General features: G+C 43.8%; 1 protein-coding gene across 1 annotated transcript; it reads right to left on the bottom strand.

Annotated features, from left to right (window-relative positions):
- Window positions 1-2,680: 2,680 nt before the first annotated feature.
- LOC136458445 (uncharacterized) lies at window positions 2,681-3,934 on the bottom strand. Its single transcript, XM_066458383.1, has 2 exons — window positions 3,632-3,934; window positions 2,681-3,444 (listed from the first exon to the last, which is right to left on the bottom strand). Exons 1-2 carry the CDS (start codon window positions 3,894-3,896, stop codon window positions 2,864-2,866), a joined length of 846 nt encoding a protein of 281 aa, XP_066314480.1. The 5' UTR covers window positions 3,897-3,934; the 3' UTR covers window positions 2,681-2,863.
- Between the last annotated feature and the right edge of the window lie 10,254 nt (window positions 3,935-14,188).

Below are 14,188 nucleotides of genomic sequence, written 5' to 3' on the forward strand. Positions count from 1 at the left end.
GTGAACTATGAAATTTGTCTCAGCCTTTTCTTGGGTTTGTACGAAGTAATCTATCTGGTAGCATGCATGCAACAGCCATTTTAACAGTCATGAACATAGGGATACGATAACACGTTGACATTGTACTACAATTCTTGATAGAGATGGCAATGGCTACTTGAAACTTGAGCATATAATAATGGATTTATGCAATGAAGTGGTGGGTATAGAAAGATATCTTCATCTAGAGATATGTTAACGGGTTAAGGACTCGTTTGAAACATGGGAGAAACGTTTTTTTTTTTGACAAAATACTCGGCAAACTTTATTGATTGGGAGATATTACATCGTTCATCATAAACTCAGGAATAAAACTAGGGGGGGTTCGTCGTCCAAATACAATCGAGTTTTGACTCCATGCCTCGCCTAGCCAACTCGTGCGTTGTCTAGTTTGCCTCTGCTGCAATGTTCGATGGAGATCATCTGAAACCCGCTCCAAACAATATTACACTCATCATACATAGCAGCACCTGAATTTGCCGAGAATCCTCCGTTGCCATTGTTTCCACCACTTCCATGCAGTCGGACTGGACAATCAGTCTGGTTGCAACCTGCATGTTGTGCTAGCAACAACCCTTCCTTCAATGCAAAAGCTTCCGCCATGGGAACATCCACCGGATAGGGGAGAAAAGTACAGCTAGTGAAACGTATTTTGATTCAACTTCCAGAGGAAAGGAACGACACATAAATGTTTGGAACACAGGACTGGATGGAAAACTTTCCAGAGAAAAGGGAAGAGCACCTGTACTTTAGGAGGAACCAGAAAATGCAGTCCGAGCTCATGGAATAAAATCCTGCAACACTGACGCATATGCCTGCTCGGTAAACAAGCTTTCTAGCTCAGGTTCTTAAACGTAACACAACAAGAGAAGGGAAAAAGACCAAGCAATTAAAAGGACTCCAAATATATTGAGAGTAAATATAAATATATATGAAAAATAAATAAGCTTTTAAATGCTAATATTGAGGGTAAATATAAATAAATATGAAAAATAAATCAGCTTTAAATGTTAATAATTGTCTTTTAAGTTTTTTTTTTCTATAATTCCTGTGATATAGATTCTTGTGTTCCAAACACCACTCCATCTCCTTTTCCTTTGTTTTTCCTTTCTTCAATTTTACAACTACATTCCTTTCCCTTTACTTTGTTTTCATCAGTTCCTACGTTTTTTAATCCTTTGAGCGGGTGTAGTATGAGTACATATTGCTCACACATATAGCCGCAGGTATTTTATACGTGTCCACACATGTGCCATCAATAGAGGTGTTTGGATCCCGACATGATAGTATAGTAATAAGATAAAATAATCTGAAGGTGATGCAAACACCCTAGATTAATTCAACCACTTGATTATAATAATCTAATATCTCCCAACCTGTTTTCTAGATTATAGGTCATTTGTACTCCAACTAACAATAAATACACCTCAATAATCAAGGGATCCAAATATTCTAGATTATCATAACCCGTAATCTAGATTATTATAATTTCATCTGTAATCTAGATTACTATAATCCAATCAGATCCAAACATGCCCTACCTCCCAGATGAGCCCAAAACACACTCGCAGCCCAACCCAAATATGAAATATACATATATCCAATATATATGACTATTAGATTATTATTATATTAGTTGGTAAAGTTTTGCTGCTATATTATCATTATTGAATTCTATTTACAAATGTTTGCCAATATATGATCTTAATCATATGATATATTTATGATTCTTGTTGTCTATAGCGGATATGTATCTAGGCGCAGGTTGCCCATCGAATATTTTTGCCTTTATGGATATGTGTAAATTCTTTTTACTTGTGTGTAGGTATGGGTATTTTAGCGTGTAGAATTTTGTCTAGAGGGTAAGGATATGCAATGGCAGTACCCAACGGGTATATACCAGTAGCCACATCTAGTTCTATAAAATGTAACATATAGTTAATTTTGGTTTAGGTGTCAAATGCCAATGGATTGCTTCTGTTAGGAAGAGAAACAATCGAAAATAGTCAGCAAAAGGTAAATCACTTTCGCTTTCACCTTTTTTTAACCAAGAAACCAAAATGATGCCATATTATCCAAAATAAGTATGACATCAACATTTTGATAATGTTAGAAATGAAACTATTCGATCAAAAGCTCATGTATAAGCAGTGTTATCCTAAACGCTAAACGGTAAACAGTCGGTCACCTACCGTTTAGCCTATTATTCGGGCAAAACGGGTGTTTAAACGGGAAAAACGGCCGTTTAAACGGTCAAAACAACCGATTAAACGGAAACGGTGTACTACCGTGTAGCGTTTAAACGGTGTGTAAACGGGCTAAACGGCCGTTTAGGCGAACAGTGTGTATAAGAATCGAAAACCATCAATGAGATGTTTTAAAAACTATAAGTGCATTCAACAAATTGTAGAACACAACACTAATCATCTAACTTGATCCTTCTCCTACGACAAGTAGTAATAGTTAAGATGTTAATCCCATTTAATCCATGCCACATACTCGCACATCATACATTAGCTTTGTTTTTTTCTTGATTTTTTTTTTGTAAAGTTATTGATTTTATGGTGCATTGGTCCTTAATTTTGTTTTGTGTTTCGTTGATTTTTATTGTGAGTGATGCTAACTTCAGTATCATGGGGTAACAACCAGTCTCGATTCGATCCAAAATAGTCATCAACACAATACAGACTCCTCCTGACAGTAAATAAAGTTGCAGCCTTGCCAGTTCAGGAGACTCACTGTGCCAGAAACACATAAAGAAGACTCCATGCTTAAACGTGAGAATAGGCATGCAAATACAGTAGTAGTACGTCTCCAACGACGATTAGGGGCGGACGGGGCCCCATGCCGGAGAGATGACGTGTCCTGGATCCGGCTCCCCTGTCGGCTTGACCGCGTCGTGCATCTTGTGGAAGGGGTGGTCCGGCAACGCCGCCGGGCTGAAAACATCCAGCTTCTTGTGGAATGGGTGATCGGGCAACGCCGCCGGCCAGACAGCGTCCTGCTGCTTCTTGTGGAATGGGTGATCGGGCAACGCCGCCGGATGGACAGCGTCCTGCTTCTCGTGGAACGGGTGGTCCGGCAATGCTGCCGGCCGGACAATGTCTTGCTTCTTGTGGAACGGGTGATCGGGCAACGCTGCCGGCCAGACCGCGTCCTGCTTCTCGTGGAATGGATGGTCGAGCAACGCCGCCGGCCGGACAGTGTCCTGCTTCTCGTGGAATGGGTGGTCGGGCAACGCCGCCGGCCGGACAGCGTCCTGCTTCTCGTCGAATGGATGGTCGGGCAATGCCGCCGGCCGGACAGCGCCAACGCCAGCGCCTGCGCGGAGAGGCCTCGGCAGGCCGGCCTTGGTCTCGCAGCGGTCGTAGCACTGCCCGTAGCAGGCCTTCATGTCGTTGCCATCTGCAGACCAACCATTCGATAGACACGTACGGTTATCCTTGCCGTCGTCAGATCATGCAGTGATTGTACAAGTAAACACATGCGTAGTCAAATTGAAATCGCTCCCAAATCGGTGAAACAGCTGTGTGTACAACTGTGACAGGACACACCAATCACGTAAACACATGACACATGGCGCAAAGATTACCTTCACGGCGACGGTGGCAGGACCCCCTGACGCAGGCGACCTGGCAGTTTATGGGGAGCCCGGCGATGGGGCGCCAGAGCGCGGCGTCGGGCGCGCAGGTCTTGTCGCAGGCGTAGCCGCAGTAGTCTCTCATGGACTTGTCCTTGGAGATGCAGTCGTTGAAGCAGTAGTTGTAGCAGTCCGCGTACGCGCCATCCGTGAGCAGCGGCAGCGCCGCCGCCGCCGCCACCATGGCCGCCATTGCGACCGCTCGTCCGGCAGGCATCCCTGTCCCTGCAGTCTTCCTCCTCCGCGCTTCCTGGCCGCTCACTTCGACTGCAGATTCCTTTGCGTCCTAGCGCGCTCTTATAAGCCGGCAAGCCTGTGCGGCGTGAGAGAGACAGGGAGTTGTGTTGTTGCGTCCAACGGCTAGCGTGCGGTTGCCTGCTTCGGGGGCGCGCGCCGGTCGGCAGCGGTTGGAGCAGTTCGCCGGATGGCTGTGCCGATCCCATCTTCTGGGTGCCTCCTCTGTTTGAAATTTCATATTCATATGGGTCCAAACCAAATGTGAAATGTCCATCCAAAGAGATAAAACACTAGAGGTTGTTTCGTTGCCACCGACCCTCACCTGGGTAGCTGCATCATCCACCCCCAGGTGTCGAAATCGCCTAGCGGTTGATGCCTTGTCCAGACACGTTTCCCATACTGAGAACCAAACAGGCCCTTTTCTTCAATGAATTTTGAATCCTCAAACATCAATTTTTTGGGATGGAGAGAGTACAACATAGATAGATTCAAATGAAGATTGCAAAAAACACATAACAAGCACACAACATTTATTCAGCCTGTTCGTTGGTTTCAGCCAGGGCTTATCAACCATGATATAGTATTTTTCTCTCACAACAAACTAGCACCAGCCGGGCTTATCATCCCAGAAACCAACCAACGAACAGGCTGATTTACTCTCTCTCTCTCTCTCTCTCTCTCTCTCTCTCTCTCTCTCTCTCTCTCTCCATCCGTGAGCATATGACAATTCACAATTTGGATGATGTTGATGTAGTGTTAAATATATAATTGATTACTGCTATAAGTGATAAAAAAAATTTGTGAAATTACTTGTGATTCGGAAAAAAAGACTGAAATTACTTTTTTTTGTGTAACCAAGACTGAAATTACTTGTGATACGAAAAAAGTTTGTGAAATTACTATACAAAGAAAATATTTTCACAACAAATCCAATTAGGGTCTATTCCCTCTCCTTTCCTCCAGGCCTTGGACCAGGCCACTTGCTTGATTGGTGATTGTCGATGTTTCACCACCGATAGCCTGCCACGGGGGTACCCGGGGCAGTATGTTCGGGCTTCGACGTATGCAGAACTCGATGGTTTACGCAAGAGACAGCCGATTTATCCTGGTTCAGGCCCTCGATCATAGATCGAGTAATAACCTTACGTCCAGTCGGCCTTAGCCTTTGCGTTGGATTGATTATGATCTGCCTTCTTCTCTCAGGAGCCCTGCCCTCCTTTATATAGTCAGGAGGCCAGAGTCCTAGTCGGTTTACAATGAGATTTCCTAATAGGATTACATAATAGTTCTACTACTACGATTATATGGGAAGAATCCTAGTTGGACTAGATCTTCTTTCTCCCTTGCGGGGTATCCTGTGGGTCCCGCATCGACAGTGATGTTATTATACGCATCTATTGATCTACTTACCTATTTTGCTCACCTGTTTTCTTTAATTTCTAAATAAATATGTCCCACTTAAAATGGCAAAAGAACTTCTTATATCGCACCTCACAACGGTTATCTGTTGCAATCTAGTAGCACTCTGGGTAACTGGTTCGGTCACAAAACTTGATGGCAGTCTTCAAGCAAACTGTGGTCCCTCGCATGACATTTGCTCTCTTGACTTTGTTGTAGTATGTCGTTGTAATGGCTTTGAGGTGTTTGTTTGAGTGAAACCCTTTCAGTATCTCACTCAACAAATTAAATTTTAAATATGGACCCAAAATCCAGTTCAATTTTTGAAAAACTATCTAATAAATATATCTATGACTAATTATATTAATTTTAATATCATTAATGATGTACAATTGAACTTATTTAAAAACTACCTCTATGACTAATGATGAATTATATTCACTACTATAGAAAGGAATGGTAGCAACGCCTCTTTTTTTTTTAGAGGCGGTTCTATATTGAGTCGCCCCTATAAATATGACCATTTGTAGGGGTAGCTTTAAAATTTGAATTTTTTAAACGACTTTGGATAGAGAAATGAACAAAATAAAAGTTGTAGATCTCGAAAAGTTATAGAACTTTGTTGTTTATAACTTTTCCATTTGAAATCATTTACTATTTCAAAATACCGTTTGAAATTCAATTTTTAAATTGTTGAAGAAGTCTGATTTCTCTTTTTAATCTCTGGCTAAAATTTGTAACTAGTCTTTCTCCCTCGTACTAACTTCATATTTGATAATTTTTTTCCTAAAATTTTCTAAAATCATGCTCTATCAATGTATTGTGTTCTTATGGCTATTATTTTGATCATCTTTTCATGTGACTTTGTTTTTATCAATTCAAAATTTGAATTTCAAAAAAGAGCAACTTCAAACAATATTTTGGAATAGTAAATGATTTCAGCTAAAAAAGTTATGAACATTAAAGTTGTAGAACAGATCAAGATGTACAACTTTTATTTTGGTCATTTGTTCATCCGACAAAGTGTATTGGATCTGCATTTGTATTCAACAAAAAATATTATGGACATTAGATGTAGTTGTATCTGATTGTATTTAAATCCGATCTGTTCTCATTCTTAATGACATTTGAGACTCTGGTATGAGTATTTTTCCAGGCCGTAGTTTGTTTATAATTTTCTCTTAGGACACGTTTGCCTCTGGTTAGGGAATAGTTTTCTTCAGTTTAAACATTGTTTTGCTGTCTAAAGGGTGTTTGGGAGAGCTTCACAAATTTAAGTTCAACAAAATACAACTCAACCATCAATTTCAAGCCAACCAACTCATCACACTTGAGATCTATAAAAAGGATGGATCTAGAGGGGCCAAATAATCTATGGCTTTAGTGAAGGTCATTAGGTGGTGCTAAAAAAAGAATGATTTCAGACCTTCTCGTGGATCGAGTTGGATGATAATTACCCATAATGCAACTGACTATATAATTTAGGATACTGTTTCATTTTGTTCTATTCCTTCCCCTCAACCATTCGCAATTGCTAGACACGCTTGGCCAGATCCTCTATCCACCACCACCACCACTAGAGGCATCACCACCCTTAATCCTTATCGTGTGTGGTCGTCACCACCATGCCTCTCCTCCCGTCACTATTGTATGCCACTGATTGCCCACGTCGTGCCATCGACCCGCTCACTTGCGCGAAGCCACCATTGCCTTCTCGCCTGCCTGTGTCGGCACGCCCACACCGTCCCGACCACTAGCCAAGAGAGAAATGACTACCTATGTTATTATTTTTTTGCCCCTCCCTAAATATTCTATCTTCTTTATAACTACTAAAAGTATTTTTATAATTGCATATAAGTCCTGTACACCAGTCTCATAAGGGAAACAGTGCCATTCTAGTCAAAACCTTCATTTTCTAGATCTGGAGCTAAGCTGCAAGTTAAACACATATATCTATTATATTATGAGAGGCCAATTTTTAGAGTGGAGCTTGGAGTTGGTAATCTGAAGCTGTTTACGCAGAATTGTAGTACTCCCAAATAGGCTCTAAGTGCTCTATGGTCACCCCTCTACGATAGTTGGGTTGTTGTATGTCTGTACTTTTTTTCGCTAAAGCTTGGCCACAGGCGTCTGCTCCCATCCGAACGTTGTCTTCCAGGGCCTGCGTAACGTACAGGCTCAACAGGCGTGCTCTTCCCCACTCACACTTGTGTCCGGCTATCGGGGCGTCACCACGGATCCACCTGCCGCACTCTGCCCCGCCACGCCCTCCCCCACTGCGCACCCGTTCCCTGCGCACGTCATGCCCTTCCCCCTGCCGCGCCACGCCACCATCCCGCGCTTTGCCCCTATCCACCGGCGCACCCCCATCCACCTCGCCCGTCGCGGCCATGGCGGGCACCACACCACCACCACCCCGACACCACTAGGAGGAGGTCGCCGCCGGTCTGAACTTCGTCTCCCGCATCCGGCCGAAGACACCGTGGTAGAAAAGGGAGGCCGGCGCATGCTAGGCCATTTACTCTCGGCGTTCCCCCCTGGAGCCGAGCTTGCTAGCTACCGCAGCCCCCCACCAGGTAGGCCATGGCCGCGGCGACGCCGTGTTTCAAGTGTTTCAGGCGTTTCATACTTATGTTTCAAGTGTTTCGTATGAATGTAGCAAAAGTCGATCTGTGATGTTGCAATGGCAATATACACATGTTGGAACCCTATGTTTCAAGTGTTTCATGTGTTTCATACGTTTGTTTCATATATTTCATCTGGACGTTTCAAAAGTTAATCAGGTGTTGCACATGTTGCAATGGCTATACACGTATGTTTCAAATGTTTCATATGTTTTCAGACGGATGTTGCAAATGTTTCATCTGGATATTTCAAAAGTAGATATTGTGTTGTAGGCCGTTGTTCACCTACTGTTGTTGGTGCGCCGTCCTGGTTCACGTGCCAACGCCTAAGGCCTACATATGCTTCTAAGACGTGCATCCGCAGGCGGGGCAGGTGGGCACGGGTCGCGGTTTCGCCGTACGGGCGCAGGATGGGCGTGGGGCTCGATTCCGCTGTGTGGACGTTGGATGGGTGCGGGGCGCGGTTCTGCCGTGCAGGGCAGGGGTGGACGCGGGCCGCGGTTGTGGTTGATGGCGCTGGTTGGGAATGTGATGGAGCGCGTGGGATACGATGCGGGCACGCGGCGTGAGAGGTGTGTCCGCGGGCATGGGGCCGGACGTCCGGGTGTTAGCATTACCGTTTTTTTTTTGAGTCTTTTGGTTCTTTTTCCTTTTCGTTTTTCATGTTTTCTACATTCTTAATAACAAAGTTACATAAAAGGTTTTGCCCTTCTTATAAGAAAAAAAAAGAATATGCACGTCTAGTGCCGTGATGCTGCTTATAAACTAGCCAACATTTGTTTTCTCAACATACGTGTACGTACGCTAGCCGTTAGAAATAATACGTACAGGTACTGTGACGTAAGGTTTACGTATGTAAGGCCCTGTTTAGATCCCACCCAAAAACAAAAAAATTTCAAGATTTCCCGTCACATCAAATCTTGCGGCACATGCATAGAGCATTAAATGTAGGTAAAAAGAATAACTAATTGCACAATTGGCGAGACGAATCTTTTAAGCCTAAATAGTCCATAATTAGACAATTTTTGCCAAATACAAACGAAAGTGCTACAGTAGTCAAAAGCCAAAAATTTTCGGAACTAAACGCGCCCTAAATAGAAATTGTCAAAGTCATGCGTTCGCAACCGACTGTTTGATATATGATATACGGTCCAGTTTTATCCTAGTTGCATCGCTTTCAGGCAATCGATAATACGGATTGCCGGAGTGCTCGGCCGAGCTGGATTATTTACTGTTTATGCTAGAATGTTGTGAGAGAAAACACGGTTTCGTCTGAGTCTACACCTACCCCTTTGTTGACTCGTTCGAGACTGACAAGTGACGATTTATAGTTTTTTCTTAAAAGACAAGTCACGAGTTTTTTTTCCCTTTTTTGAGGAATACAAAGGATTGGGCTAGAGAGCCTACAAGCAGGCAACGATGGAGAAGGGGGTTCTTCTGCCGTGCCTCGTGGTATGTATGCAGGCGCTCATCAGCACCGTCGCCGCCGGCGATGTTCGTGTTCGGATCGTCGATACTGGACGTCGGCAACAACAACTACCTGCGGGGGGCAGCCGTCGGCAGGGCAACAGCCCCTACAACGGCATCGACTTCCCGGGCTCCATCCCCACCGGAAGGTTCAGCAACGGCTACAACATCGCCGACTACGTCGGTAAGGGGATTTCGGTTCCTCCATTCATCTGACTTTATGAACATGCATGATATGTTTCTGTCTTCCTGCTAATGCATATGGACCGCATGCTATGCTAAACTTCATTGATCATGTGCTTGTGTATGTCGAGTTGCCTGAGCCTGTATCAGTTTATATCTTGAAAAGCTTTGATGTCTGCAGCCAAGAACATGGGATTCGCGTGTAGCCCACCTCCCTATCTGTCGCTGGCACAGAGCTCATCCGGCCCTCTGATCCATGTCATGTTAGATTGATCTCCACCAGTTGATCTAATGGTTAATTGGGTATTTGATCTGCGTTCTGATCGGGGACGTCCAGCCGTTCTCCTGGCTGATGGGCCCTCGTCGCGCAGCGCTATAAAAAGGAAGGTGGGGGCTGGGGCGCAAGGTACGAGGTTCACCGTAGCCGTCAACGCCCCACCGACGTCCTAACCCTAGTCCGATCGAGAGGGCACGCTGTGAGCGACGGGAAGTGCCACTGCCTTCGCCGCCGTCACTGGATCGCGCCTACGTTGCTGCTACTGTCGACGACCTAGCGGACGCCTACAAGGCTTCCCCTACATCGATACGTCGCGATCACTTTGTTGGCGACGCCACGGCAGTGACTGCAATCGACAAGGTATTGTCTAAGTCAAGTTTTACCCATTGATCTACGCCTAGATGATCCTATAAATACCATTAATGGTATCAGGGCATGGTCCTAGTGTGTAGATCTAGTCTTTGGGGTAGAAATCATGAAGAAATTTAGAAGGAGGTGATTCGAATCGGATTGAAACCCCAAATCCGAAACCCTAACCCTAACCCTAACCCTAGAAAGTAAAGACAGAGAAGGGGAGGACCTACCCGGTTCTTCCCACCGCCGTCGCGCGGGAAGAACAGGCCGAGCCACCGCTCGATGCTGGGTCTCCAGCTCGCAGGCTCAGGGCACCGACATAGGGCGCACGCTCCGACGAGGGGACCCGCGACGGCGCCGCACTCTTCTTCTCCGACGTCTGTTGCACCGAGGAGAAAGGGGAGGAGCTAGGGTTTAGGGAAGAGCCCCACCGCAGCGCGTATGGGGGAATAGGGCACCGTCGCCCAGACCGCTCGATGGCGGCGCACTCAGCCTAGGGTGAGCGCTCGCGCCGGCGACGGGACCGGCGGCGACGCCGCTCCGCTGCTCTCGCTTTTCCGCCGTGGCGTGGAGAGGAGAGGGAGGGAGAAGAGAAATGACTTAGGGTTTGGGTGAACCAGCCGCGATGGCGTCTTGATCTCGCGCGGAGCGCGGATGGTCGTCCGATGCGATCCAACGACCGGCGTCGCTTGAGCCAAAATCAGCCCATGCGGGCGAGCGAATTTTTGGCCCAAGCCAAGGTTGCGACCTGGGCGCGGGGGAGCGGGCGCCGCGCCATGTTGAGCCACCGCTAGGTCGTGCGCGTGGACGTGAAACAGACTAGGCCACGAACTGTTCCGACAGGCCGGGCCAAATGAATAGTAAACAATGAGTTTTTTGTGTATTATTTTCAGAAGCAAATTTTGATGATTTTTTGTCCAGTTTCAATTTCTGTCCAAATTTGAACCAACAGGAAAAAAAAATTTCAGAGAGTAGATCAGTATAGTAAAATGCTTCTGAAAAGTAGATAAACAATTTTTTATTTTATGTTTCCGCTGCAAAGTTTAATGCTGATTATCTTCTAATTAAATTCGAACCAACGAGAGAATTTAATTTGAAGTGCAGTTACTTTTAGTAAATTATGATTATGTTTATCCTCTAATTAAATTGAAATAAATAGAAAATTTTAAATTAGAGGAATAGTCTGATTTGTTTATGTTAAATTATGGTATTATTATTTTCTGACCAACGTTGATGATAACAATATTATAATGAGTTTAAGGTTAAAGTTTAAATCTCTAACAAATCTTACACCAACATGGTCAATTTTTTCAGAGAATAGATAAAGTCCAAGAAATGCTTCTGAACTAATAGAATGTATTTTATTATCGTGTTTCGCTGCAATGATGTTGATTATCTTCTAATTAAATTAAAACTAATGAGAGAATTTAATTTTGAAGAGTAGTTATATATCTTTCAAGTTAATTTATGAGTTTTATATATTAATTCTATTTTCTGCCCAACGATGATGTAGAATTGATGCAGAAGCATCTTGTAAGTTTTATGTTTCAACCGATGAGATCACTCGGCTGCATGCCAACGGGCTGTAATACTAGGGTATGTGAATGAAAAGGCTTGAGTCAAGCCAGTTCAGGATAGATTTTTTTGTTAGTTTACTAATTTTCTAATTAAATTGGAACCAACGAAAAGATTTAATTAAAAAATAAAGTATAAGTGAATGGCTTAGTCATCATGACTATTTTTTTTTGTTACGGCAATTTGTATGTAGATTTATCCCGTATGGAGAGAAGTTTGGTATAGTACTTATGCTACTTAATCCTGCATGGCGGGAGAAGTTTTTGTGACGACTCATATGTTTTTGTATCCCGTATAGTGAGAGAAGTTTGGGTAGCTCTTATGCTATCCTAGTATTGACCATGGCACAATAGAAATGCACTATCATGGTCAATACTAATCAAAGGACAAGAAAAAGATGCAAGCATGACTTGCAAAAGTACAGTTAATAAAAGACCTTGTCTGGTTCTTGAAGTGGAATGAGAAAAGTGTACTCCTATACGGATCAAGAAATAACTTTATTTGCATGGCTTAATCACGTGAATGAAGTAAGTCATAAGTGTCTCCTCGTTCACAGTTTTCTGAATAGTTCTCGAAATTATGGCAGTATAGTTCATGCCATATTTCTAGGGGGGAATTGTGAGATGGATTAAGAGTAAGAATTAAGATCAATTAAGAAACTACTCTTCATTAAAAGTGAGATAAAGATGTTGATGAATGTGTACTCTTCATTAAGAGTGAGATACAAATTTTGTAAGAAACTGAGTGAGATAAAGATTTTGATGAATATGACCGTCAGTCATAACAATGATACCCCTAAGCAGAGAAATAACTAAATTCCTGAATTTTTAAAGTTTCGAGAGAAAGATAGCGTAGTCACCATCAAAGATATTAAAGCGGTGCTTAAAGCGACATATAAGGTTTTAACAAATTGAACCCAAATAAGAAATTGGAAGATATACTATCTTATAAAAGATAGGACGATCTGGGGGAGTACAGTATGTAGAGACCTATGACTTGAAGAGAAGCGGGACTGCATGCCCACTTCAGTAATTCAAAACAACGAATTTCTCGATACCTATTGATGTTGTATGACTTATACAACACCTGTTCTTGGCTCTTCGAAGAAGATGAATAATGTAAACAAAGATCTTTTGATACAGGAGCCTATAGAATCAATTGCCTCTTGGCAATGAAGAGCAACAACAGCCCCACATGAAGGTGCCAGTAGCTGAGGATCCAGAAGATCTCAAAGAATTAGTAAACCAGTTTTCTGATGACTATGAAGTCTATGTTAATGAAGAAATTCAAATGGGGGTGATCCCACCTAATTTTTTTCCCCTACAGTATTGTGGGCGCTGATTAGCTCCCATACGGTAAGGCCGATTAACTCCCACATGCCTCTGGGCATCGACAGTGTTGTGGGCGCCGGGATTTACCATACTGAGCGAACATGGTGAAACTCCTCACATGCCTCTAGGCATCAACAGTATTTGCAGGTACCCACATCTGCCATACCCGAAACAAGACGACGTAACCTCCCACATGCATCCGACATCCAATAGTGTTGTGGGCACCTACCATCATCATGTACCTGCTGGCGTGGGTAACAAGGTTTAGAAGCATACGTACTCTCTTCCTCTCACTTGTAAGGCCATCCCCTTCATCTATAAAAGGGAATGCGCTCTCTCCCAAGAGACTCAGCTGATTCAAGTCATACAAGTCATTCCAGATTCATTAGATCGACCAAGTTTGAACACAGCTCATAACCATAGAACCGTCAGGTTCAGACCTCAAGCACACGCTTGAACATAGCTCATAGCGGAGCTCCTGTCGCTCTCGGTCCTTCCGACCGAAGCCGACTGGACCTCATGTACACCCCATCTTTCCCCTTCTCGTTTGTAACCCCACTGCAAACTTTGAGCACCTAGGCTCAGGAATAAAGTCACCGACCGACTCAAACTAGATGTAGGGCACGTTGCCTGAACCAGTATAAACCCTGTGTCATTGAGTACTAGGCCACCTCTGATCACAACGTACGGCAAAACTATAAATATTTACTTGTTGATCACTTTCTGTACTGACACGTACTATTAAGAGGGGTGAAACTCGCATCGAAATACGGTTATCAAAGTGCCACTAGATGCTCTAACTTATTGCATATGCATTTAGATCTAGTGGAGAACTAACACCCTTAAAAATGTTTGTGAAAATATGCTAACACACGTGCACAAGGTGATACACTTAGTGGTTGATACATTTGAGCAAGGGTGGAGAAGTTGGTGAAGTGAAGGAGGTGATTTTCACTGAAAATCAATGACCGGGTGCTGCTCCCGGTGTGATTTGACGCAGGCCTATGAGTCCGGTCAGTGTTGGGCTAAAGAGGCGCACTGTCGGTCTCTGATCAGACGCTAG

This window comes from Miscanthus floridulus, chromosome 6, assembly GCF_019320115.1.
Source record: "Miscanthus floridulus cultivar M001 chromosome 6, ASM1932011v1, whole genome shotgun sequence".
NCBI classification, from domain to species: domain Eukaryota; kingdom Viridiplantae; phylum Streptophyta; class Magnoliopsida; order Poales; family Poaceae; genus Miscanthus; species Miscanthus floridulus.